Source organism: Takifugu flavidus, chromosome 11, assembly GCF_003711565.1.
Source record: "Takifugu flavidus isolate HTHZ2018 chromosome 11, ASM371156v2, whole genome shotgun sequence".
In the NCBI taxonomy this organism is placed as follows: Eukaryota; Metazoa; Chordata; class Actinopteri; order Tetraodontiformes; family Tetraodontidae; genus Takifugu; species Takifugu flavidus.
This window is the reverse complement of record NC_079530.1, coordinates 5,315,709-5,342,405: the sequence shown is the minus strand read 5'-3', so window position 1 is coordinate 5,342,405 and position 26,697 is coordinate 5,315,709. Positions and strand designations below refer to the sequence as shown.

The following is a 26,697-nucleotide window of genomic DNA, read 5'->3' as shown; positions in this document are numbered from 1 at the left end:
GGTTGGAGGGGACTAAATTGCCCTTTCTGGTTTGGACGGACCATAAGAACCTGGAGTACATCCGTTCGGCGAAGAGACTGAACTCCCGTCAGGCCAGGTGGTCCTTATTCTTTACCATTAAACTTTTCCCTCTCCTATCGGCCGGGCTCCCGCAACGTCAAGCCTGACGCTCTATCAGTTCGCCAGTTCTTGGGAACAGAAGACACTGCTCTTAACCCGGACACCATTCTCCCTGCTCCCTGCCTGGTGGCTTCTCTCACCTGGGAGGTAGAGGAGCGTGTAAAATCTGCTTTGGAGAATCAGCCTGGTCCCAGCTCCTGTCCTCCTGACCGCCTGTTTGTCCCGGAGGGTCTGAGGTCTGATGTCCTGCAATGGGCCCACGGCTCCCAGCTCACTTGTCACCCAGATATTCAGCGCACTAAAGAGGTCCTGCAGCGATGGCTCTGGTGGCCCACTTTACAGGAGGACACAAGAGAGTTTGTCAATGCCTGCCTGATCTGTAGCCTGCACAAATCCTCCCGCCAGGCCCATGCCGGTTACCTGCAACCTCTGCCTGTTCCACATCGACCCTGGTCCCATATTTCGCTGGACTTTGTTACCGGTCTGCCATTGTCGGGCGGATTCCCCACTATCCTGACAGTGGTAGACTGGTTCAGCAAGATGGCCCACTTTGTACCCCTACCCAAGCTTCCATCGGCCAAGGAGTCTGCTGAACTTGTTCTGCAGCACATATTTCGTTCCACGGCCTTCCGTCTGATGTAGTCTCTGATCGGGGTCCCCAGTTCACGTCCGTATTCTGGCGGGAGTTGTGCAGCCTCATTGGGGCCACCGTAAGCATGTCCTCTGGGTTCCATCCCCAATCCAATGGCCAATCGGAGAGGGTGAATCAGGAGATGGAGACGGCGCTTCGCTGCATGGTGTCCAGACACCCCTCCACTTGGTCCAAGCAGCTATTGTGGGTAGAATATGCCCACAACACCATAACCAGCTCCGCCACTGGACTTTCTCCCTTCCAGTGCACCTACGGCTTCCAGCCGCCTCTGTTCCCAGCCCTGGAAGGAAGCTTCCTGTCCGTCCGTCAAGGCCTGTATCCACCGTTGCCGCCAGACCAGGACCCATGCCATGGCTGCTTTCCTACAAGCTGCTGACCGTTACTCGACGGCCGCCAACCGCCATCGTTTCCAGGCTCCCAACTACCTGGTGGGCCAGAAGGTATGGCTCTCGACCCGAGACCTTCCCTTGAGGGTGGAGTCCAAAAAGCTGGCTCCTAAGTTCATCGGGCCATTTTTAATTGAGAAGGTCATCAACCCTGTGGCTGTCAGGCTCAAGCTGCCCCGTGCCATGCGGATCCATGTCTCTAGGATCAAGCTGGTTCGAGAAAGTCCATTGATGCCTGCTTCTCAGCTGCCACCACCTCCACGAATTATTGATGGGGGTCCTGCCTTCACGGTTTGCCGCCTGCTGTGCTCCCGCCGCCGTGGAAGGGGTCTCCAGTATCTCGTAGACTGGGAGGGATATGGCCCAGAGGAGAGGTCATGGGTCCCGGCCCGTCACATCCTGGATGCGCAGCTCATCCGCGAGTTCCATCGCTGTCACCCTGACCAGCCCTCCAAGATCCCTACTGCTGGTGGGGGCGCCAGTTTAGAGATTCTGTCCTCCCTGTCGTCCGAGGCATCCAGCAACGAGGACGAGGAGGAGGGGCCATCCTCAGGGGGTGACGACTCACTGGTTGAGGGAGAGGAGGCTGAGACGGAAATTCAGATGCAAGTGACAAGAAACTTCAAAGCAGACAGGGGGGAATACATCAGCTCAGATCATACAAAATCTACAGTTTTAGATGTATAAAAAGCTTACGTACAAGATCAAAGTTGATTAAAGTTCCCTTATTCTCGGTCTTTCATTGTCAGTTGATTCATGCATGCATGTTGCATGTTTGTTCACTGAACCAGAAAATCTAAATTGTACTCCTGCTCTAGATTTGCTTTTGGCTGTCATTTCATTTATCAATTTATATTGAGAGGTTAATAATTTTGCACAGCATATCATAACAGCAACATCTATAATCTACGACAGGGTGTCTCCACTTGCTGATGGATTGTGGGGTCGCTGCACGTGCTGCTTTTGGCCAAAGAAATAAACCATGTATATTTAAATATAATGCCACAAAATATTGAAAGGATTAAAGCATTAGCTTGAAACAATCTTGTTTCAGATTTAACATACCATTATATATTAATTTCTTCCCGATCAAATAATATTTGGTATAAAAAGATAAAGAATTTTAAACAATGAGGGCGTTTCCCCATTTGTCCAGCAGGTGGCAGCACACATTTAAAATGTCCAACATTGTTGATTTTCCTACTTCCGCAGCTACTTCCGTAGCCTCTGAGCTAAAGCTAAATGAAACAACATACAAAGCGTGTTCTTGTTCGCACACAGCTTGATTGAAAAGCGATTGTAAAATGTCTCCAAGGCTCTTTTTCAAGGCTCTCGTAAAAGAGCGACTAGTGGCTGCGGCAGAGGAAATATTTCAGGCTTTTGAAAGCACAATTGTAAAATATGAAGAAGAAATCTGCTCGTCAAAACAAGAGATCGAACGACTCAGAGGTCTTCTGGTAACGTCTGCAGAAAACCAAAAAACAGGTTTGCTCACTTTTCATCATTTAATCTCATGTGTTATGTAATTCACGAAGCTGCCATTAACGTATTTATGTTTGTAGCACAGTAAACTGCTTTTTCATGCGTGCTAAAGAATTTGAGCAGTTTTCGGGAAAGTTAAAGTTGTTTTTACTTTGTCTACAATAGAAGATAATTAAAAGTGATGTGAGGACAACACCTTGCTTGATAAATTTGTGAAAAAGATAAAAATATATATATATATATATATATATATATATATATATTATATATATATATATATATATATATATACACAACAAAGACAGTAGCTTAATGGTAATGATACACTGATTGTTTTGCATTTTTACTCTATCATCCAGAGCTTTTGCAGTTGTCCACCCCTAACAAAGACAATGCTGCTGTAGGAACCGATCAGGAACTGATGCTGAGCGATCACCAAAGGGGTTTGGAGCTTCTTATTAAAGAAGAGCAACATGAACTTTGGGCCAGTGAGCGAAACCATGAAGAAAATGATTGTGGCCAGCTCCGGCTTCAGTCGCCTGTCTGCTGGGAAAAGAATGAGGAGGACACAAAACCAGAGACTCATCATCAGAAATATAATTGGAAAAGCAAAGAGCAGACAGACCTGCAGGACTTCAGACCTGATGAATTCAATGTACCCGTTGCCTCAACCTCACAAGTCCAAGATGGACGAGAAAGTCAACAGACTACTGCAAAGTTTATGGACCACATCCAGGCGGATGATAATCAGAGCTCTTTTAGCACCTCCAGGGAAGCAGCAGTAGTTCAGTTCTGCTCAGCTGCATCTGACTTTCACTGCCATCTGTGCGATAAGCCTTTTTCATCTAATCAGTTCTTGATAAATCATGCTTTTCACTTTCATTCCAGAAATGCAGATGTCCTATGTGCTGTGTGTGGAAAAACACTGGAGTCCACTGAAAGTCTTATTGCACACATCAACTCTCACAAGGGCCCAAAATGCTGCCACATCTGCGGCAAACACTGCAACAGCACCACCTCTCTGAAGGAGCATGTGGCCAGTCACGCCGGCGTGAAGCTGCACTGCTGTCCTCTGTGTGGGAAAGAGTGTGGCCGAAAAGGAGACCTGAAGATACACATGAGGATTCATACGGGCGAAAAGCCCTTCTGCTGCTCTTATTGCTGTAAAAGCTTCACCCACAGTGGACATTTAAAGAAACACCTGCGCAGCCACACGGGAGAGCGACCGCACCGGTGCAACGTCTGCGGGAAAAGGTTCCTGCAGAGCACACACCTAAAGTCACACATGGGGACTCACATTCAGAAAAACTGACGTTTGTCCTGATAATAGCGAGCATCACCGTTTCTGTCTCCCGTGAAGATTCAGTGTTTTCAGCTTGCTCAGTCTGCACGTGCATCAGGAGCTGCTGTGACAACGAAACGGGGAAATGGACCAGAAAACTGGTCACGTACAGAATTATATGCATATGTTTGATGAATCTGACATGGTAAAAATCTGTTTTAAGATTTTGTAATTTCTAACAGGGTAAAAATGGAAATAGTTTTGTTGGGAAGATATCAACATTGAAAGTCTATCAAAACCATTTCAGGGTAATGGTTTGTGTCAGCACCCAACACCCTCCAGGAGCCTTGTTTAAACATCCAGTGGTTGTTCTAAGTTCAACCCACTTTAGGAAAAAACTCATGAATCTCCTGCTGTTCTGTGACAGAACAGAATGACTGAATGTTCTTTTCATGTCAGTCTGACTCAAATAAAAATTTACAGCAGCCTTCAATCAATGTGTCGATTTTCCACTATAATGTCTCAAACATTCAGTGACGGAAAAATATATCATTAGATTATTAATGCACTCCAAACTGTCAATGATTTCTAATCGAAGGTATATTTACTGCCGACAGGGGGCGCCGTGGCTTGATTGCGAGAACAGTGGTTTCCAATCATGGCCAAAGTGATTTATATGACGTTATGACATCTGAAACATTCAGCTCAAGCACAACAAGACGAGGCTGCTGCAAGAATATTTTTGTTGCTTGATCATCTTTTGGGGGAGGAACTCTAACCCTGCTCATATTTCTTGGATTTTCACTGGGGTTTCTGCCCAGAAAAAAAGCTGTTATTGACTTTTGCACAGTTTTCAGTGTTATAAGGGCCCCTCGAGGCTGTAAGTGTGGTCCGGAAACTAGTCAGGAATCTCTGTGTTTGGGAAGCAGAGTCAGGTGACCCAGACTTTAGACCTGAAAGCTAGCGAGCTGATCAGACCCACCACTAACTCTTTAAAAAGAAACTACCCTAATCTATTTACGTAACCCTTCCCAAATCCTCCACCCGCTCCAAAAGACACAGGATCACCCGTAAGAAGAACCAGATTTTCTGGCTGTGATGGAGGTTCGGTCAGTCAAATTTGGGGCCTCAGGCTGATCAGTTCTACCAGAGAAACTGCAGCAGGATTAAGACTGAAAAAGAGGCCACTGGGTTAATCTTCTCAGATGTGAAATTATGTGACAGTTTTTCAAGAGAACTGAAGAATTTCCTTCATCTGGTTGGCAAAGAAGAATAGAAACTACAGAATTCTCTCACTTCCTCATTTTTCTTCAACCTTTTCATCTTTGTGGGGTGTTTGTTCCAAATTACATTTCACATCCACAAATTGTCGTCTGTCGATCATCCCTGGAATTTGAAGATGGTCTTGAATTCCAGTGGCCTCCACTTGCAGAACTGGGTCAACAAAAAGAGCCCAAAGAGCCAGGAAATCCAGAACCGAGGTCTGGATTGGATGGAGGTGATCCAAGGGAATGCAGGAGACATTCCAGAGGAGAACGACTGATTGGAACCATCGTTGTGGAGTGTTGTAAGGGTCGAGGACAAAAAATATCTGTTGAACACCCTCAACACATACACACACATACACACACACAAATTAGATTAGATTAGATTAGATTCAACTTTATTGTCATTACACATGTCACAAGTACAAGGCAACGAAATGCAGTTAGCATCCAACCAGAAGTGCTTAAGTAGCGAATAAAACTGTGATGGGTATATACAATATATACACACAATGATCTATGTTTATGATATCAATCTATATGTTTGTATTTACAGAGTTCACAGATATGTAAAGGATATATAAAAGTCTTTGCAACCAAGATAAATATATATACAGGCTGTAACTATGGTGCTGATGTGCAAAGTATGGAAAGCAGTGCAAGTAACCGGATGTGGGTAGTGCAAATAACAGATGTAAATAGTGCAAATAACAGATGTAAATAGTGCAAATAACAGATTTGGTGTGAAGACTGACAGCATACTTTCTGGAAAACGTTGCAGAAAGTGTTATTCTCTGAAAATTAAATTACATAACTCATGTTTATTGGTGCTTCTTGTTTTCATAATCACTCAAGAATGCAAAGAACGATGGGTTATTGTTGTTTCCTGAAAGATGATGGGAACTTTGAAAATAATTTCACTTCCTCCCTCATCCTCAGAAAACTTATTCTTCATGTCCGTTCTTTTCTAAATACATCAACATTTATGCACAATGAAGTGTGACCCTGCAGCCTCACATCCTAAAATAGACTTAAGAGGAGAATCAGCTCATGACTGTTGTTCAGCAATGTTGCTCCTCTATTTACCACACTAGTGTTTTTTTTAGATTTCCCAGCAGTTCTTCAGTCTTTCTACTTGAGCTGATGTTTCATTTTATAGATTTGTTCCTCTCCTGAAACTCTAATTTCTTCTCCCAACTGACCTGACTGTGCTAGTCCAAAGATCTTCATTTCGTGTTTGTTGTAGTTTGTTGTGTTGCTCCTGTCGTGTTTGTGCAATGTTCTGAACTCTGGACCTTTCTTGCTGCTTTGGTTATTGGCTCACAGGCAGGATTGGAGAGCTGCATCTAGACTAGCTGTCTTGTACTAAACTCTGTTTGACTGAAGCTTTAAGGATTGCAGCTGATCTCTGCTTCTACTGGCTGTCTTCTTGCCATGAAGAAGCCGGTTTAAAAGACAGCCATTACAGGTTCTATTTCCTTGTTGGTGCCTCTGTTTCCCTGTAGTTATAGTTGCTCCACATTAGTGAATTAATTACTTAACTCACCTGCCAAGTGGCCCAGTGTTTAGATAACGTATCTGCAAATTGTTCATTGACAGCACATGTACATTTTTCTTGTCACAGCAACCAAAACGTGATGCGACTTTTTATGGTTACATTTCGGCACTCACAGTTCGTCAACTGTGCAGTATGACCTCTCATGGAAATCAGGATGCTGTGGCGTTAAGCTGTGTACACACTGTCCATCCAGGCCGACGCTCCATGACGTACATGTGAAGAACAAAAAAAAATCCCTGTGTACTATGGCGACTGTGTCCTGTTCTCATGCCGAAGTGTGTCATAGTCCTGCTGAACGCATCTCATCTCAGCTAAGACTGAACAATACATGTTTGTTGAGTAACCAGGATTTTTTTGTGACCTTTAACCTGAAAAATTACAGCAATTTACCTTAAATTGACGTTTGCAGTCATGAATCAAGCCCATAAATACATATACAGTATACATCAGTGCATACATGGGTAGGAACATGTGTTGTCTATTCAGGTAACATCTGTGTGAAAGCTTCCAGATGAGGGTGATGATGATGATGATGTCTCAAGAACATCTGCATTTGTTCAATGTAATGGTTGTTGGCTCAGAGGTCGGAATGAATTTGGGCAGCTGTCCAATTCTGCAATGACACCTCATCAATCAAGTACTGCGTGATTATCTTGGGATCACTGTGTGTAGAGAAGGAATGAGGCCATATCAGTATTCACCCATCTGCACCACTGATCCCATACATTCGGAGATTATCATACAAGCCACTTGAGGCGCATGTGGCGATATTTCCAGCAGTCTCCTGATTGTCTCAGGAGTCACCATGTAGCCGCCCTGAATGCATCATCTTCTATCCATTAATGTCTGACTGATCCTGGAGGACCATTGCAATGTTTAGGAGATCTCAATGGGCTTCCTTCTCAAAAAGCCCTCAACTGCTTCTGTAAAGTTGACAAATTAGTAGCAATGACATCTATATGACTTAAACACAATCTCCAAGCATCTTAACCCAGGTTAGAGTAAAACTTGAAGGAACCGGTCAGGTTTGCTTCCGTTAAATTGATATAATATATCCATTGTTTCAAATGCTGTCGAATCTCTAAATGAAAACTAGTCTGAAATACCGAAAAGAAAAAATTCTGGGTAAATATAAAAAAACACAAGAAAAAAAAAAAACTTCTCAGAAAATCAGAAATAATTACCCTAAAAAAAAGAAGAGATTTCTCAGAAAAAATGGATTTATTTTAAAGTGAATGCAATAAGCTTAGGTAAAACAATCTCTCCAAAACTTCTGATATTATTATCTTCAATAGTATCAAAAGAAAAGCCAAAATTCAGATTTTAAAATAAAATTGCTTCAGAACGGTTAGATTTGAGAAAATAATCAGAAACTGAATAATAGTTACAGTCATAAAAACTCTGGGAAATTATGCATCCATTTGGCTTTGAAGTAATTCATCTCAGATTTCGCATCATTCAGTTCTTCCTCTAAAAGTCAGAAAGAAGATCAGATGAGCATCAGTGAGTGAACAGCACAGAAGCTCTGAAGCCTGATGTTCCATCAGCATAAACATGTCCAGCGACAAGGTTCTGGTCCTACTTGCTGCTGTAGCAACCATGACTGATGAGACCAAACTTTTAAGGGTGGGGGGGGGGGTTAGAGTCAGGTTGGATCAGTGGTGACCTTTCACCTTCTTTCACCCACCTTCTACATTTAAACACACAGCTTTAGGATTATACCGTTGGTGTTATATTTGTTAATACCACAAGTAGCCAGCTGGCATGCCATTTGGAATTTGGAGCAGTCCCCTCCTCACACACACAAACACACGCTTCCCCCCTGCTGCAGCCCTACCGTGCTAGCTGCCTGAATGCAGAGCGCTGCTCCGCTGCACAGAAAAACAGACCAGCGGACATCTGAACACAGCAGCTGATGGGAGGACAGATGGTCCGGTTCTGACAGCGTCACAGGTGTGGGTAAGTCCACACCTCGTTCATCAGAGAGGACGGCGTTCAGCTGACACAGATCACCTAAAATACTGAGCCTCTGGGAGATGCAGGAAGTGGGGGAGCGTGGGACGCTCGGCGAGCCGTGACAGCTCCTGCAGGAACACTTCCAAGGTCAACTGCTGACAAAGTTGCAGTCAGCACTGGTGGCCAGTGTGCATGTAGATCACTGCTTCAGTCATATTCAGATCAAACAGCTTTGCCAGGATTGGTGTTGTTGTAGCTGCAGACCAAGTTGAAAGCTGCGGACCGCTGGACGGGCCAGAGGTTGAGATGTAGCTGAGGCATCACAGCAGGAGACGAGTGTGAGAATATGTGCATTTTTCTAACACACACAGTTGGAGAACGCATGAAAGAGCTCCAAGAATAGAGTAGAAAAAACAGCCAACCCACGCCGTACGTCACGTAAACACGCAGCTTCTCTCTGTTTTCACAGTCCCTGTCTCCTTGGCGTGCTTGCAGTATTGGACGAGTGTGTTTGATAATGTCTAAAGCTGCTTGCCTCTCAGTGGGACTTTGAGAAAACTGCTGTTCTCACAGTGATAATGTGTTGTGCTGAAGTTGTTTCTTTCATGGGGCGAACAGCGTGCTAGCACTTCCGGAGGCGAAGGTTCGGCTCTGCTCAGTTTACCTCAGGACTCCATCACACCATAAAGCATCTGTTTGATTAATGGATCATGTATGATCATTTGTTCCAGTTTGTTGTCATTATAGGCATGCTTTACTGGTCTTTTACTGGCGTACTTTGCACACGCATAGAGATAAATCAGGGGAGGTGGTGTCTGTTGAACAGGAAGCCTGTCACAGCATAATAAATCCGCTTAGTTTGGCAGGATAATTTCAATTAAAGCATTTATTTTTGCAATTAGGACAGAAGTAAATGGCAGTGGAGGCAGATATGAGAATATGAAATTAGGGGTAAAATAATTTAAGATCACAGAATTACTACATAAAATTGATTAATCACAGCACTTTTATTAACTTTTATACAGGCCATAATTTTCCCTAAACATAAGGAAATTAGATCTACTACTGCCTAGTTTTAACAGTTGAATGCTGATCTTTCACCAGGAATTGAGTTTCCAGTAGACAGCAGGCTTGACTAAATTAAAAGCTTGCATCCTATTTACCAGCACGAGGCTGTCCTGACAGGGGACTGCAGCTCACGACTGAGACGTATGTCTCGACTATTTCAGCCAAAATTCATTCATTTAAAGAGGAATGTTTAGACATTTGGAGCAATCCATCAAACCTTCGTTGCAGGAGTGATATTTATTGTCTCCCAAAAATGTAAATGATGTTGCACAACAGAAGATGCAACTCTATGCTTTATAGACAGCATTTCAAAATACATCTCCCATACTGCAGTAAAAAGCAACCATTTCCATCCCAGCTTGTGACTTGGCTCTCATTGATTTAATCAGAATCAAATATGTGACGTTCATATGAATTCAGGACTATTACAAGTCTTTTAAGATCAATTCAGGGCAGCTGGCAGGACAGGTCATCTCACTGACGTTTACGGGACAAATATTGGACATTTACCCCACAGTCTCTTGGCAGGAGCCTTGTCTCCTGAGAGAGACCGTCTGTTCTGAAATACACCCATGTTGCTATCAGTTTCTCTCTGCCATTGATCACCTGATGTTGTACCAGAACCTTGTGTCCAGAGACAACTGTACAACTATAATTAGCAAAGGTCATTGACACGTGAGTATGTGACGGGGTAATATGATGCAGCCCCGTGAAACCACGTGAATTTGCCTGGATCATCAAAAGCGGCATTGTGTTTACATCCAGATGGCCTCCAGCTCCCAAGGTCATGAATCCTGGTGAATTATGCAGATTTAGTAGCAGCAGGAACTCAGGCAGGAGCAGGTCTCTCTCTGCACTATTCAAATGTTATTTCTTTTAAATTAGGCCTGTTTCACAAGGTGTCAGAGAAAAAGGAGTCCTCAACAACTTCAAAGATCTTTTTGGAGTCATTAGTTACAGTTCAGCAGCATTTGTCAGAGATCTGGGCCCTCAGGGCTGCAGGCGCCAAGAGGAGCAGTCTTAAGACTTCATGGTAACAGTTGTGCTCCCAAATGCTCCTCTCTGCAGACTTTAGCCTACCCTAAGCCCAGAGAAGAGAGAAGGTTCTGCCTTCAAGAGTTAGCAAAACATCCTGAGTGTAATCAGTTTAGCAGGATGGCTGTGTGGAGCGAATAATGATTTCTTAGCTGAAGCTGTTATTGCTGACAGCCAGTAAAATATGCTAATTCTAGTAGTTCCTCTTCCTTTGCCACAGTAGCAGAGAGGTGGAAAACAGATCCTGTCTGGTAATCGAGGCAGCTGTCCGGGTTGGTTATGCTGCAGAGTTTTAAAAAGGGGATAAGGCGAACCATCTGACACATGCTGCCAGACAAGAATACAGCTGAGATTTTAAGAGAATGTGTTCTCTTTCTCACACACACGGGCCCATATGTGACATAAAAATGGACTAAAAGTCAGTTCAGGGGATAAACTGAAAGAAAATATTTGTGCAGAAAATAAATCTAGCCTCAGTTAAACACCCTGGAATGTATTCTCATTAATTTTCTATTAGAAAATAAGCTCAACTTTGTTTTTACGCCCCGTTTTATTTATTATGCATGGACACACCCACCCACCCACCACGCACGCACGCACGCACGCACGCACGCACACGCGCGCGCGCGCGCACACACACACACACACACACACCATCACAACTAAATGTTTAACCCCAACCTTAACTTCAGCTTACACCCAGTTAACAGTCTCAACCCTCAAACACTTTTCAAAGTTGTGAGGACCATCCAAAATTTCTCCCCTCCACACACACACGCACGCACACTTCGTACAGTATAAAAAAAACCCATGAAAAACAACATTACCAACTTTCCTCCCAAAAATTTCTAAATAGATTTTAAATAGTCTCAAACAGAATTTTTCTATATCAGAATCAGAATCAGAATCAGAAGCAGATTTATTGCCATTGTTCATGTAATACATTAAACTAATATATTAAACTAACTTCAGAACGTCAGATTGTGCCCGTGGGTTTGTCCTTGCTCATTATTTCCATGCTGTGTGAGGAAGCTGCCTGCACATGATGAAGGGACAAGCTGTTTAAACAACAGTATAAATACTCCTCTGAGTGGTTCTGGAGAAGCTGCCAGGAGAACAATTTCACACCTACACACACACCAAAGGCCTCATACTGCTGAGTGCATGTGCAACTGGAGGTTTTTATTATTGACTTGGAACATATTTTTGGGGTATTTGGAGTAGGTGGGAAAATAAAATCTCCCCAAGTGTAAATGCGTTGGAGATGTTTCCTCAGACAAAATTGGCTGGACTTGTTCTCCAGCCTCTGAGGTGGTTCTGATGCGTCTCTCTGTCTCCACAATGCTCCAGAAGCCAGCTGAGCATGCTAACGCACCAAGAAAAGGTAGAATAGGGCAAGAAACAGCTTGATCTGTGAACATTCTTGAGACAGATGTTGGACCTCATGATAGTTATACATATTTATAATATCTGGGTAAGTCAGTGGAGTCTTTGGGTTTGAGAGGTCATAAAACAAGAAAATATTTACATTGTGTACCACCATCCATCATTGGGATCATCATCCTTCTCTCTCCACATATGCTTCATGTTACTTTTTTGGCACTTCACTTCAGGTCATCAAGCTGCCTCCATCTCTGAACTTCTCCAATCTTTTTGGTGCCAAGACGGGCAATGTGTATGTTATGTAACGCATTTCTCTCAGTACTGAAACCTGATTTCTGAGGTTGGAGATATCAGCAGCTGTTCACACAAAGGTCTAATCTTGTTGCATCTTAGTTGCAAGTTTAGAATTAATTCAGGCACGATTGGACAAACGTGAACTAGAATAAAATCAGGTTAGGAGCTGGAGGAGCCACAGCAGACAGGAACACATCAAACAACCAATTTAACAAGTCCTAATATAAGTGTGAATAGAAACAACATTACGAGTCGCATGCACAGATATATATTTTCAGATATACACACACTGTGAACAGGAGCTGCTTTACCAGTGGAGGCCCGTAACCATTGGCAACATCGCCTCAGCTGCATTTGTTCGTGGAAAGGTTGCCTACAAACACACATTAAAGGGGAAAGTAGAATGTTCTAGCCAAGAGAGGAAGTGACAGTATTTATCCTTCTCAAAACTAATATTGAATTTTAAAGTTTAATGAAGACATTTCAGACTGGAAAATGGAACTAGTGTCATTCCAGTTATAGAGACTGGAACGACTGAGTGATGTGTTTCAAATGGGCAAACAGAAGGTTACAAAGATGTGGGCAGAAGATGACGTGGTTATGGAAGTACTATCCCTCTAAAAAAACAAGGAAAAGAGAGAGTGAGAGAGAGCACACGAGGCTTTCAGTTATTTGGAGTCTTCCTTATCAGCAGAGGGCAACAAGATGGTCCACAGCCTCTGATAAGTTAAGAGGACAAATAGAAAAAAATCTTTTGAAAGTAGACTGTAAGTGAAAAGGTTACTAACTGAGAAGCACACCAACAATGTTCAAGTAATTTAACAGAAGACACATGAGTACACAGCAAAGCTAAATTAGATGTTATCTCCAAACACGTGAGCTCACATGGTGCAAAATAAATGTGTCCTTGGTCCGACTCAAGAAGGGGTTGGTGCATAACAGTTTTTGGAAGTGTTTGGTGATTTCCGAAGATGAAGATAAGGATATGAGCGATCTATGACAAACTTCATCCCAACAATATGATCCCGTAAAGTCTTGGGCTTTGTCTTTGTCCCTAAAATCACTCCTGGATTGGAGAGAATTGCCTTGCAGCATTTTGTGGATCATCCATTGTGACAAAGGATTTCACTCTGAGCCATGCCGACATTTATGCTCTGTTGGGAATTTGGAGGCTCCACTTAGGTCCAGATGAGAAATTTCACTCTGTCTGACCTGCCCGAGGAGCGTTTTTCCTTTGTTTGCCTGTCTTTGTCACTTTAATCCAAACCATAATACTCCACAACGGAGCCAGGCTTCCAAATTCCTAATCTCAAAAGAGGTTCTCAGTCTCTCCCGAGTACTTCAGGGGTTGAAAAGGCCATTCACTAGAATTCCTTTTTCTACCTCTGTCCTCTTAAATCTCAGTATGGGGTGAGAAACCTACTTCCAGCCCATTCATGCCCTCCTCCTCTCCCTTTCATGGCACAAATTTCACAGGATATTCTTGATTTAGAACGGTATGATGTTTATTTTTCTCAGAAACTTACATAAACTCTTCTAAAAATGGCGTGTGTGTGTTCATGTGTTGGGGGTTGGTGGGGGTGGGGTGGTGGTGGTGGGGGGAGTTAGGAAGTGAACAGGCTGATGACACAGGACAGTTGTCTGACAGTAGAATACACTGAAAGGAAAAAAGGCTGTTTTTGGTCAGGTCGTTTTTACTCTTATGCAAATCAAGTCGGTCCTGATCCGCCTTACTGCACCCGTACAGCTACAGTCACATAAAAATAAAAGCTCTCTCCATCTTTTTGTCACACTTGAGACATCTATATGCGGGTTTTGGACCAATCAGAAAATAAAGACATTCATACAAACTAGAATAAATGACCAGTCTGAGTGGGCTGGGACAGAGGTCTCACAGTTTGTGGCTGCCCCTCTTGACCAACAACTTCCACAGTCTCTGGTTTCCATCCATAACCACAGTGAGCTTTTTTTAGATGTGGGGGTGAGCTGGGGTGCAGTTGACTGTGAACCAGCTCAGAGAGCAGCGACCACATGCAGCACAAACCCAGACTGTAAACCAGCCCTCAGCGGTGTCTCAGACAGCCTCCAGTGTTATGATGGAAATATACTTTCAACAGACATGAAAACAAGCTGTTAAAATGAGCCTGGGGGAGGATTCAATGTTTAATATTCCAGAAATTTGTGTTCATTTACTGCCATGCCTTCAAGCATTTAAAAAAAAATAAAAATTAACCTAGTTCTTATCTATCTATCTAAATGGTTGTGTATCTGGAGGAAAACTCTTGTTACACATTTACAGTCATATGAAACTAAATTCAGTCTTTGTTTTTCCCTGCTTGTTTTGTTGTGCAGGGAAGGACCTTGTGGTTGCGTCTGCACTGTGGTTAAGAATGAATGGTGCAAATTATAGGATTCACAGTGCACTTTGAGAATACCCCCCCCCCCCTCCTCCTTTGGAAGATGGGCCTTGTCTGTCTTTAAATGTCTAATTAAACCCGCCACTCGTCATTTCTGTCAGAACTCAAAAAATAAATAAATAAAAATAAAAATTGGAAGGCAGAAAATGTGTCTAAATATTCCCACTGAATTTTTACTTAATCAATTCAGGTAGATACAGTATCTGTGGCTAGTTTACTGGGGTTCTGTGTTGGCATTGGTGTGGGTCCTGGGTTGTTGATGCTTTTATTGTGAAGTTTGCATGTTTGGGTTTCTGCTTTTAAGGTTCTAGGGATCAGAGAGGCCCTTGACCTATTCCTGAAAGGTCCAAAGGAGCTTTGAAACAAGCAAGATCCTATGTCGTAAGTTACATATATGTATCTGTAGTAGTACTGTGCACAATACGTTATGGTTTCAACTGCAGGCCACAAGGAAAAAAAGCACTTGGAAAGTGCAGACCTTTGTCAAGCAGGTCATTTCCACACTTAAGAGATTTACACCATTGGATCACTCGATCATCAGTTAATGGTGACCATATTTCAGGAGTGGCCGCTAAAGGAGGATTTTTACCTTTTACTCCGGGTTTTGTATTACTTCATGTTTTATCAGAAAAGCTTTGGTGTCTGTAATAAAGGTGTGCAGAAATGTAGATATGTGTTATCATGGGACTAATGGTTCGAAGGTTGTCTCTTTTGACCAGTGGTGGCATAAAGTGATAATAACCAACATTGTCAACGCAGATTTTTTACATATCGTTATTAACTACGCTAAATTTACCACCTCTAACAGTAAAATTGTTTTAATTTTAGTTGTGGCTTTGGTTATACCTTTTTTAATAATAAAAAAAAGAGATCGCTGTTTTATGCAAATTGTAGAGCAATGCGGTTAGGCGGAGACTTGCCATATTTACGAGCAGTCCTTGACTGAGCAGGAACAGTCCTGAATCGGAACTCCATCAGACACAACGCGCCATCCCAGAGTGCAGTTAAGGTAGGACAATTAACACAATTAACACAATAAATAGAGAATGGTTCACCGCTCCACTCCACAGTCTCCTCAAACCTCGCGAAGGAACACCAACATGCCGCTAAAACCCCGCGAACCCCCGGTTTCTTGTGTAGTTGTACTTTGGTCAGATATTTGTCAATTTCGGCGTTACCGTGACTGGTTTTAATCTCTCGGGGGCTAGAAGGGCCGACTGGGGTTACTGGTGTGTGGTGTGTGGCGTCTCTTTGTTGTTCTTTGAAACGGAGTTAAATTTTGCGCCAATATTTCCCGGGCAGCGGCGCCGGTTCCGGTTGAAACACAGCGGGGTTCCAGCGGCAGGAGGCTCCCGCCTGAATAATGAATAAATTAAAATAAAATACGACTTAAATTCTTCTCCAAGGTATATTTCGACTTTACGAAAACGTCCACCCACGCACATCTCACAAATTCCAAAACGCGTTTTAGAAAAACAATTGAACATTCCCGTGAAATCCTGGGACTGTGGAGAGGTGTGGGGCGTTAAAAGTAAAATAAATAATAGCATTTTAAGTGTTCGGTACAATAATGGGAGAAACGAGTTGGTCAAATGATGCGGGACTTTCTTGATTTAGCCGCGAGCGTGGCAGCACGTGGTGCGTGAAAGAGAAAGGAGCTTCTTCAGGCGGCAGCATGCGTTAACGGCACCCGCATGTTTACCGCGTCATGTGCGTTTTGGGGGCTCGTTGCCATTTTCCTCTGCCGGACCTCCGTTTGCGACTGACCGCTTCCTGGCTGGTCACGCACGTGCGCTCTGTTTGCGACAGCGGAAGGATGACCCCGGACCGGCTGATGGGAGAACACGCACAGGCACGTGTACAGTCTGGATGGTAGAATAAAACCTTTATCACTTCTTCCCTGTTGCAACCGTTCATGTAAAGATAAGATTACTGAGGTGGGACCTATGGGCCCCCATTCCACCACTCTTAGTACCCCTTCCTGCCACTCTTACTCCCCCCACTCTTAGTGCCCCTTCCTGCCCCTCTTACTCCCCCCTCCCCCCACTCTTAGTGCCCCTTCCCGCTCCTCTTACTCCACCTTCCTGCCACTATTATCGAAACTCGTCAGCAGTGAGTATTGTGTGACATCAGTGGTGTTTGTAGCCCGGGGCCGTCAGGCAGCCACGAGGGTGCCATTGCTGCGTGGGTCGACAGTAGATGGGACCTTTTAGTCCTGACATAAAGCTTGAAAGGCAGCTTCCTTGTGTATTGGACGTGTTAAACAGCTCTAATGTAAAGACAATAACAACAATGGTTTCCATCAGCTCTAATCCCTATTGATGGTCTCTATCTGATGGACTGATGGAAATTATTAAAGACAATATTAATATGTATGAAATATAATGTTGGGAAAGTTAACCTCACTGTTGTCTGGATCAGGAACACGGCTCATCTCTGTCCATTCATCTTTGGTCTGTACCTCTGTCCATTGATTTCTAAGGAGATCTGTCCATCGATTTCTTAGGACATCCGTCCATTGAGTGTTCAAAGTGATGGACCTGTTCGATGCGTCCACTCAGTGGGTCCTGCACGAAAGTAAATGGGTCACATTGACTCAGGAGCACAAGCAGAAGAACCAGAGCAGAATTTATCACGTTCTGGCTGCAGGAGCAGTAGTACAGATGCTGTTTGTGTGTGTCCTCACTTTTATTGATCGATCGATGGTCTCAGCAGCTACAACACCCTGCTGCGCCTGGCCATGTGTACCAGGCATGGATGTGGTTAACATACGGCTGCTGTCTATCTGTCTGCCTCACATGACAAACAGACCTTTGTCAGCGGCGCCCGTTTCTCAGAGGTGCTGCTGCTGAGTCAGTGCACAGCGAATAGATGCCTGATGCTGAACCTATAGCATATAAGCCCCTCCCCCGCCCGCCATGAGCCCAAACATGCTATGAATGTCTGCATATTATAGACAATTGTATTGTGGCAACAGATGGAAGATAATTTCCATCTGTCTATCTCAAAGACCTCACACGATGATTGTGATTTATTAAAGTGAGATATGAAACAAAGGCAGCTCGGAGGTGAAGGAAAAGGGGCGTCAGGGGGGGGCAGTTATACTGGGAGGGGGTAGTTCGAGAGGGAGGGCGGGTCTGCTGGTTAACTGACCTCTGTGGTGTAAGATGAAGCAGAACATCAGCGCTGATGTGTGCAGCCAGAGGGAAGAGAGAAGACTGTGAGTTCCTTAGAGTTTTACTGCTTCAGAGAATCTGCGTTCACCGCTGTTGGAATTCTTTAGTTTGACCCAAACCAGCTGTTAACTGAGCGGTTGTGTCGGATCTAAAGGAGTTTTTCTGTGTTTTTCGGTGATTAGCGTGCTGATTTTCCGACCAGTCTGATTAAATTTAGCCCAGCATAGCGCTAAGATGGCAGGTCGCCGGCACTCTTCAGCACGTTGACGCAGTTGTTATCTGTGTTTTTCAGACCTGGAAGCCTCCCTTACTGCTCTGACTTTGCTGCAGCCTCTCAGCCTGACACAACCATGACGGCCTTAAATGCTCCGCGGGACAAGTGAGAGAAATGTTTCTGTACCACCTAGCATGACTGAAGTCTAGCTGAAGCTCAGCGCAGAGATAATACACGTACACGATAACCGTCAAAAGGTTTCACCCGGCCGCCCTGTCCTTCCTCCCCAGGTACAACGCAGTATGGATCATCTTCTTCATTCTGGGTTTGGGAACCCTCCTGCCCTGGAATTTCTTCATGACGGCCACAATGGTATGTTGGTGGAATGTTTGCCTGAAGTCGTAAATCATCAGTATCACATGACGGAGACAGACGGAGAGCCCCGTTGGTGGTCCAGCGAGTAGCGGCTAGTTTGTTAAACTGGGCTTTCCCCAGAACCAGCTGGTTTAAATCTGTGGAACCAGCCGCGACATAACCCCTAGAATCCTCCTCCACTCTCACCTTTGTACTGTTTGTTTATCTGTGGAGGTCTTCATTTGGACCTGCCTGTAGGGGGGTTGTTTGAAGCCCAGATGCCCTTCAGTGTGTGTTTATTTGGCCAGAATACATTTGGAATTCCACATGATCCAACTGGTTGCTGTTCATTAGTGCCGCCCCCCCCCCCCCAGATGCTGTAATCTGTTTTCTCCTATATCCTTTTCTTCAGTACTTCACCAGCAGGCTAAAGGACCCCCCCATGGGCCTCACTAACCAGACACTGAACCAGACCTTGAAGGAGGAGGACTCTCGCAGCGTACTGGAGGCTAAGTTCAACAATGTGATGACGCTGTGCGCCATGGTGCCGCTGCTCATTTTCACCTGCCTCAACTCCTTCATACATCAGAGGTGATCACCCGAGGCACCAGCACACACACATGCACGCGTAAATCGCTGCGAGAGAACCGTCCTCACACTTGCGGTTGTGTTAGCAGAGCGATATCTTTATTTTACTCTACATTGTAGCGTCTCAGCATTGACTCATGTAAATGTTAATATTTTGATCAGTTATGGATGGTAAAAAATTGGCCTTTATGCAGATTTTCCCCTCATGACTCCATTGCTTTGTGTTTTTAAAAAAAAAATCTGTTTCCAGTTCAGAGACGTCATTGATATTTTGAGCATTCTTCTTCATTCCTAGTATTTTTAGTTTTTAAAACAGGTAGTTAAATAAATAAATGAACTGGTTCTTCAGCTTTCATCTCTCTTTCTTTCCCTCTGTCTGCATCACACAGGATTCCTCAGAAGTTAAGGATCTCTGGCAGCCTGGTGGTCATCCTGATAGTCTTCCTGGTGACGGCCATCTTAGTCAAGGTGGACATGGCCCCGCTGCCCTTCTTTGCCATCACGATGATCAAAATTATCTGCATCAATTGTGAGTTTCTGAGTTGACTGCAGCAATGACCCATTTACACATTTGATACTCTTAAATATGGAGGTGAAAAAGAGACCTTGGAGCCTTAACAGGGTTGTTGGCTCCTGTGGCTGGACCCGGTGCTGACCAGGATGTTTAGATGCTGCTGTGATGTTGTAGGTGCTGGTACCTTAATAGTGATAGTAACTAGCTGGTGTTTGCCTCAACGACGTAATCGCCATCCTGTAGTCTATGCATGTGTGAAATGTTGAGATTGATTATTTTCCTGTTGTACAAAGTTGAAGCTACGTATGAAGCTTGGAATGTTGTCTTTCCAACCATAAATACCATTTAAATGACTGTACAAGCCATCAGCAGGAGCGTCTGCCTACATGAGCCTGGTCCTGCTCAAAGTTTCTTCCTGTTAAAGGGGAGTTTTTCTTTGCCACTGTTGCTTGTTGGGGGTCAGGCCCTGGGATTCTGGAAAGCGCATAGAAACAATTTTGATTGTAACAGTCGCTATATAAATAAAGATTGATTGACAAGACTCTACTCTGAGATAATAACAGCTAGAACACAGGAGCGGGCATTTCCTGAACCTCTCAGGGATAGATTAGATCACATTATCACTCTAGATGGTATCTCCTTAGCATGTGAGGAATCTAGGAGTAACTTTTGATCAAAATCTCTCCTTCAACTCAAACATTAAATTAGTCTCTAGAAAGTCGCTGAAAAGTTAGTCCATGCATTTGTTACTTCCAGGCTGGACTATTGTAATTCTTTATTATCAGCGTGTCCACACAACTCTTTAAGAAGCCTCCAGCTGATCCAAAATGCTGCAGCCAGAGTTCTGACAGGTATTGACAAAAGAGATCACATAACTCCTGTAATGGCGTCGCTTCATTGGCTGCCCGTTAAATTTAGAATAATTTTTAAAACCCTTCTTTTGACCTACAAGGTCCTCAGAGGCCTAGCTCCATCCTACCTGGAGGAGCTAGTGACACCTTATCAGCCCAATAGGCCGCTCCGCTCTCAGAATGCTGGTCTACTTGTGGTTCCCAGAGTCTCTAGGAGTAGAATGGGGGGCCGTGCATTTAGCTACCAGGGCCCCCTGCTGTGGAACCACCTCCCTGTCCAGGTACGGGAGGCTGACTCCATCCCTACTTTTAAGATCAAACTTAAAACCTACCTCTTTGAAAAAGCTTATTGTTACTAATTCTGTAGTTCCAGTTATTATCATAGACAGACAAATTATCATACTTAGGGGGTCGTCTAATCGTTAGGTCACATCTTAGCTATGCTGTTATAGGCCAAGGCTGCCGGGGTCCAGAAACATGATCACCTGACAGGCCTCTGTCACCCCACTGGGTCATGGTTTCCTCTCCTCTCCTCTCCCCCTGATGTTATTTCCGACTCGCTCCGAAGTGGGAGAATGCTCTCGTCACCACATACACGAGGACGAGTGTTACCTTTAGCAAAAGGTCCCCGTTTATTTCTGTCAACACTCAGGTTCTTCAACAATTGTCTTCTGTTCTCCAGCGTTCGGAGCGATTCTCCAGGGAAGCCTGTTTGGGCTGGCGGGGATCCTGCCTGCCTCCTACACCACTCCCATCATGAGTGGCCAGGGTCTGGCTGGCGCCTTCGCTGCGTTCTCCATGATCTGCGCTCTAGCCAGTACGTCTAAACCCAAACGCATTCCAGAACTCTGACAGTGGAACTCACGACCCGAACTGTTTAACCGTTAATGATTCTGTGCCTGAAGGTGGCTCAGCCCTGCAAGACAGCGCTTTTGGTTACTTCATCACCGCCTGTGTGGTCATCTTCCTCGCCATCATGTCGTACATGGCTCTGCCCAGGATGGTAAATGTTCTGATCCCCCTTCAGTCTTTACCTGTGCTCCCACCGGTGTCTTATGGGATTTGTTTTGCACCTCAGGAGTTTTTCCAGCACTACATGGAGACAAATCGCTCCAGGCCGTCGGCTGATGAGGAGAACAAGATGGACCTGCTCAATAAAGGTGCTGCTCACAAGCTTGTTGAGGTTTGATGTAAATGGAGTTTAGTCAATATGCGAGTCAGTCTCCATCTTCACCGTCATGGTGCTCCAAACCCACCCACCCTCTTGGCCATAATTGTCAGATGTTTCTTGGTTCCACAGAAAATCCGTCCCAGAGGCAACCGGGGACGACCCTGACGGAGGGCGAGGCTGGAGTGTCTGTGTTTAACATCTTCAGAAAGGTACTCATACACTCATACTTGGGTTGTTTATCTAGATCATGGGTGCTCATCAAAAAATATTAGCCTATCATTCATCCCGTCACTTGATTGACATACAGGGCAGACAGTCAGATGACAACTGAATTTTGACCTTTATGTCACCGCTCATGCGCAAAAAATGGCACTAAGTGCTAAGCTATTCAGCGACTTACCTCTGATTTTAAGCCATCGCTAAAGCTTATGGTCATCAAAATGAATGAGGGAGCGGGACCAATTAAGAAGAGAAAAACATATACCGTAATTTCCGGACTACAGAGCGCACCTGATTAAAAGCCGCATAATCTAATTTTAGAAAGAAAATCAATTTTGTACTTATACAAGCCGCACCGGATTTTAAGCCGCAGGTATCCCACGTAGTAATATGAAAAATTAGATCGAAAACATTCAGTACCGGTATATGTTTTTATTACCGTAAGAGACAAGTCACTGACGAGTAAGAACAGGTAAGAAACAACAGCCACTCTTTTCACGAGTATGTTTATACAGAGACCTTAAATCCAATTTTTATCACGTCAGGATTTTTTAACTTTTCTTTTAATTTAATCCGCTTAGCAACATAAACAAATATATTCTACCGGTAAATGCTTTTTTTTAATAACGGTGTCTGTAATGCAGCTACCTTGAAATATACGTTTGTATCAGCTACACACAAATTGCGTTGTTTATGCTTTTTTACTCAAACAATGAACAATCTAAAACTCCCGATGGCCCACCTCTAAAATCTTCTGTTTTCATCGCGGTGGCGATTGCTTTTGCCTTCCGTCTGATTTGTACAGCGGAAACACAGCGGCCGCCTGCTCTCTGTGTGTTCACCCAGTCTTCCAGAACGTTTTCAAGCTCGGGCCACCTGCGATGTTTACGTCTAAAAGCGTTTGTTGTGTTTTTGCTTTGGATCAGTTCTTCAGGCGGGCGTCTCCACCTTCTCCCCATTGATTACCATAATGTATGCCAAGATTACGCGCGTCAGCTCGATTTCCTTGTTCAACCACCAGAGTGATCACTATTAACTTAAAAGCCGCATCATATGCTTTTCTTCTAGTATTTTCCATGTTGATGAGGGTTGGTAAAAATGACTGATTCACAACAGTTGTGATAGTGTGCCACGAAAAAAACCCATAAATAAGCCGCACTGTAGAATAAGCCGCAGTGTAGGAAAAAAATAGTGGCTTATAGTCCGGAAATTACGGTAATGTTTAGTGGTTAACTATTGACATAAAAGGTTAATAGTTTATTAACATAAAAGGTTAATAGTTAATTATTATGTGTGTCTTGCAATATTGGCTCATTTGGTTATACAAGGTACATCAACATACATTGTACATACAAAGAATCCTCAATACATTTGAAAATAATTAGATGTTTTGCATTTTTGTGGTGGGTAGATCATGTTGACTTGGTCATTTTGTAAGTAGCTCGCATGCTGAAAAAATGTGAGCAGCCCTGATCTAGATTATAACGTCTGGTCATCTGTCAGATCTGGGTGATGGCTTTGTCAGTGTGTCTCATCTTCACCGTCACCATCGGGACATTCCCTGCCGTGACAGTCGAGGTCAAGTCTACGGTTGCAAATGGAGGCACCTGGGGTGAGTTTGGAACCTTAAACCTGCAGAAGAGGATACAATCGCTGCCGGAGACATTTCGATTTTACTGAAATCAACATCTGTCGGGTCAATAATGGCTGGTTGTGCTCCGTGTTCAGAGACCTACTTCATCCCGGTGGCGTGTTTCCTCCTCTTCAACATGATGGACTGGGTTGGCCGGAGCCTGACCGCCGTCTGTATGCGGGTCAGTATCAGCAGCTTCCTCAACAAACTTCTCTGATGACGTAATTCGCAGGCTTGTCTCACTAAACCACGGTCACATGACGTGCACAATGGATTTCTGGTCGTGTTCTCCAAATATGTTCCGGTGAAATCCTCAGTGAAAAGGTTCAACGTGCTGTCATCTACAGAAAGTAATCACGCATGAACCTGCACTTGAATGCAGCTTCCTGGATGATTCTCACAGTAGTCAGCTGACTACTGACTGCTTAAGGATCATGTGAGTTTATTTAGTCTGATCACGAGACAGGAGCTCCCGCAGGATCAAACCGCAGCGGTTAGAGCGCGTCAGCACCAATGTTCCCTCTAAGCTGCGTGCTTGCGCTATCGCGCACTGCCTGCACATATTCGGCGCACAATAAAATCTATGCAGCGCACAAAATAAAATTCAACAGAAACGAATTAATTAATATCTAATTTTAGAACTGATATCATATAGTTAATTAGACCAGTAATATTGTTTTCTGTACCATTTCGCAACATAACTCAATGAGCAACAGGTGTCCAGCCAATAATCCGATACACCTACGCTACGCAGCCAATCAGCATTGACAGTGTTTGCGTATGTGCCCTGCCTTTACTCGCCGTGCAGGTTAGCTCGCTAATAACGGTGCAGCGGAGTTAAGAGACGCAAATGCTAATCCCTTATCATGGCGAAACGAACGGACAGAGACACATCCACTCATCAAGCCAAAGTAAAAAAGAAATGCGGTTCTTTGAAGATGGAATGGCTGTCGGAGTATGTGCAAATAGAAGAACAAGCGGTGAAACTGAGTGACTCTTCCTATGGTTAAAGCAGGACTCTCACATATAACATAGTACACATCTCATGAACAACAAGATTTTTTGTCTTTTTCATTTTATGTGCTGCTGTCATTTGATTCTTTTAATAAGCCATGTAACTTGCTATGATCCAAGGTTTTGAACAAGCCTGATACTGGTGTGTGGCCACAGCGTACCCATCTGATGTTGCTCACAGTGGGCCTCAGTGTGCTCAGGGAGCCTGTGTGTCTGCTCAGACACATGAAAAATTAGAGGGAATATTGGTCAGCACCGCATATAATGTTAGCAGGGCGCTTAAAGGAGTTGGCAACCTCATCTGGAGTCCAGACTTGACCATTCATTTGGTTTAGGTCGTATCCTATCATCCAGAGGAAGTACACTTGAATGCAGCAGGAAAAGAACAGCCGCCGGTTTTACTACACACACTGCAAAATGCCGTTTGCCCCAGTTTTGAAGTTTGTCGTTTTCCTCCGCAGCCAGGCAAAGACAGCATCTGGCTTCCTGTCCTGGTGGCGGCGCGGCTCGTCTTTATCCCCCTCTTCATGCTGTGCAACGTTCAGCCACGTTATTACCTCCCCGTCTTCTTTTCGCATGACGCCTGGTACATCATCTTCATGATCTTCTTCTCCTTTTCCAACGGCTACTTGGCCAGTCTCTGCATGTGCTTCGGTCCCAAGTGAGTGTACCTCCACACCTTTCAGCCTGTTGAGCCGTCACTTTCCTTCACATTGCTGTCGTTTCTGTCTGCAGGAAGGTGCTACCACATGAGGCGGAGACGGCGGGAGCCATCATGGCCTTTTTCTTGTCCCTGGGTTTGGCCCTGGGTGCTTCGGTCTCATTCGCCTTCCGGGCTATGATTTAAAACGTGGTTTTTAAAAAGCCATTTTTTCATTTTTCCCCACAAGTACAGTCGAATGCAGACCTGCGCCCCAGGAAACTCGCACCATTTACATGAACAAAGTTCTAAAAACGGGCAATTCTTTTAAAAAAAAACCCCAAACACATTTATTGGAAAATGTGACATTTTGAAGTCTTAACTCATTGATTTTAAATCAGTGAAGCCAAATTAACTTTTTGTGCAACGTCACTCTGGACCGCAGCTACAATCAAATGGACTATGTGTGCTTTCACAGATGGAATGTGAGGAAACATTGATAGGACGTTCTGATCAATAATTATTGTATTTGCCAGTGTTGACTTGTCTGTGTTGCTTCCTTTTGAAGTTATGTATTTTTTTTTAACAAGAAAAAGTGAAAAATGTAAAATGTGCCACTGAGATTTGATGGAAGCTGACGCGCTTTATACCAGCAGATTTTTGGGATTACCGACTCCATTTGTCCATTTAGTCACCAGTTACATTTAATTGCCTTTGCTGTGTTTTACAGATTACCAGGCTAAGACTCAGCAGCCTTGTTTTGTAATAATTAATCCACATTACAGCTCAATCTGCTCTGTGATAAAATAAACCTGACTTTTTAAGAAAGGTGACCGTATTTTCCGGACTATAAGTCGCACATTTTTTCATAGTTTGTCAGGCGATGCGACTTGTACTCCGGAGCGACTTGTATAAATACATTACAGAATTTCACATGTTCGTTATTTTCACAATGACAACCACAAGAGGGCGCTCTAGGCGTGTGTACTGAGGAACGAGTTCCTTTAGCGACGCAGAAGAAGTGGTGCTTCGTCTATGGAGTTAGACTTGATTGTTTGGTAAACTTGCTCGGATGTTTATGCTATAGTCATCTGAATAACTTAATATGTTACGTTAACAAAGCAGACAGGTACTCAGTTCGTTATGGGTCATGTAGCTGAATTTGTAACGTTAGCATAACGCTATTGCTAATCCATGCTAATGGATTGCTAATTGCCTTTCAAGATGAAATGTATGTTCTTGGTCTCGGATTTTATCAAATAAATTTGCCCCAAAATGCGACTTATATATCTAGTTTTCTTATGCAGTTTTTGGTGCGACTTAAACTCCGGAGCGACATATAGTCCAGAAAATACGGTATTTAAAATTCCCTTGAGTGAAACTTGCATTCCAGAAAAGATGAGTTTGTTAATGCTAATGTGATGT

General features: G+C 43.9%; 3 protein-coding genes across 8 annotated transcripts; all 3 read left to right on the top strand.

Moving 5' to 3' along the window:
• The first annotated feature begins 767 nt into the window (after positions 1-767).
• On the top strand, positions 768-1,895 carry LOC130534282 (uncharacterized). The gene has a single exon (XM_057048309.1). The coding sequence runs from the start codon at positions 1,123-1,125 to the stop codon at positions 1,843-1,845; it is 723 nt and encodes a 240-aa protein (XP_056904289.1). The 5' UTR covers positions 768-1,122; the 3' UTR covers positions 1,846-1,895.
• Positions 1,896-2,361: 466 nt separating this feature from the next.
• Positions 2,362-4,415, top strand: LOC130533495 (zinc finger protein 184-like). Its single transcript, XM_057046955.1, has 2 exons — positions 2,362-2,643; positions 3,000-4,415. Exons 1-2 carry the CDS (start codon positions 2,463-2,465, stop codon positions 3,950-3,952), a joined length of 1,134 nt encoding a protein of 377 aa, XP_056902935.1. The 5' UTR covers positions 2,362-2,462; the 3' UTR covers positions 3,953-4,415.
• A 4,155-nt stretch (positions 4,416-8,570) lies between these two features.
• LOC130533494 (equilibrative nucleoside transporter 1-like) lies at positions 8,571-26,553 on the top strand. 6 transcript variants are annotated; one of them, XM_057046952.1, is made up of 14 exons: positions 16,543-16,666; positions 16,721-16,750; positions 18,367-18,453; positions 18,579-18,660; positions 19,055-19,233; positions 19,620-19,759; positions 21,278-21,412; positions 21,501-21,598; positions 21,674-21,755; positions 21,896-21,975; positions 23,489-23,597; positions 23,714-23,799; positions 25,094-25,293; positions 25,368-26,553. In XM_057046952.1, exons 3-14 carry the CDS (start codon positions 18,425-18,427, stop codon positions 25,477-25,479), a joined length of 1,332 nt encoding a protein of 443 aa, XP_056902932.1. In that variant the 5' UTR covers positions 16,543-16,666; positions 16,721-16,750; positions 18,367-18,424; the 3' UTR covers positions 25,480-26,553. The 6 variants fall into 6 exon arrangements, with proteins under 6 accessions (XP_056902931.1, XP_056902929.1, XP_056902930.1 ...); XM_057046951.1 differs by lacking the exons at positions 16,543-16,666; positions 16,721-16,750 and adding an exon at positions 8,571-8,704; XM_057046949.1 differs by lacking the exons at positions 16,543-16,666; positions 16,721-16,750 and adding an exon at positions 15,789-15,907.
• Positions 26,554-26,697: the final 144 nt, after the last annotated feature.

Excerpts from the sequence above, each read along its gene's own strand:
- LOC130533494 (XM_057046948.1), top strand. The coding sequence starts at position 18,066 with ATGAAGCAGAACATCAGCGCTGATGTGTGCAGCCAGAGGGAAGAGAGA. Across the intron at positions 18,661-19,054 it reads TCTTCATGACGGCCACAATG|TACTTCACCAGCAGGCTAAA; the intron begins GTATGTTGGTGG and ends CCTTTTCTTCAG. Across the intron at positions 25,294-25,367 it reads TGCATGTGCTTCGGTCCCAA|GAAGGTGCTACCACATGAGG; the intron begins GTGAGTGTACCT and ends TTCTGTCTGCAG.
- LOC130534282 (XM_057048309.1), top strand. The coding sequence starts at position 1,123 with ATGGCTGCTTTCCTACAAGCTGCTGACCGTTACTCGACGGCCGCCAAC.
- LOC130533495 (XM_057046955.1), top strand. The coding sequence starts at position 2,463 with ATGTCTCCAAGGCTCTTTTTCAAGGCTCTCGTAAAAGAGCGACTAGTG. Across the intron at positions 2,644-2,999 it reads TGCAGAAAACCAAAAAACAG|AGCTTTTGCAGTTGTCCACC; the intron begins GTTTGCTCACTT and ends TCTATCATCCAG.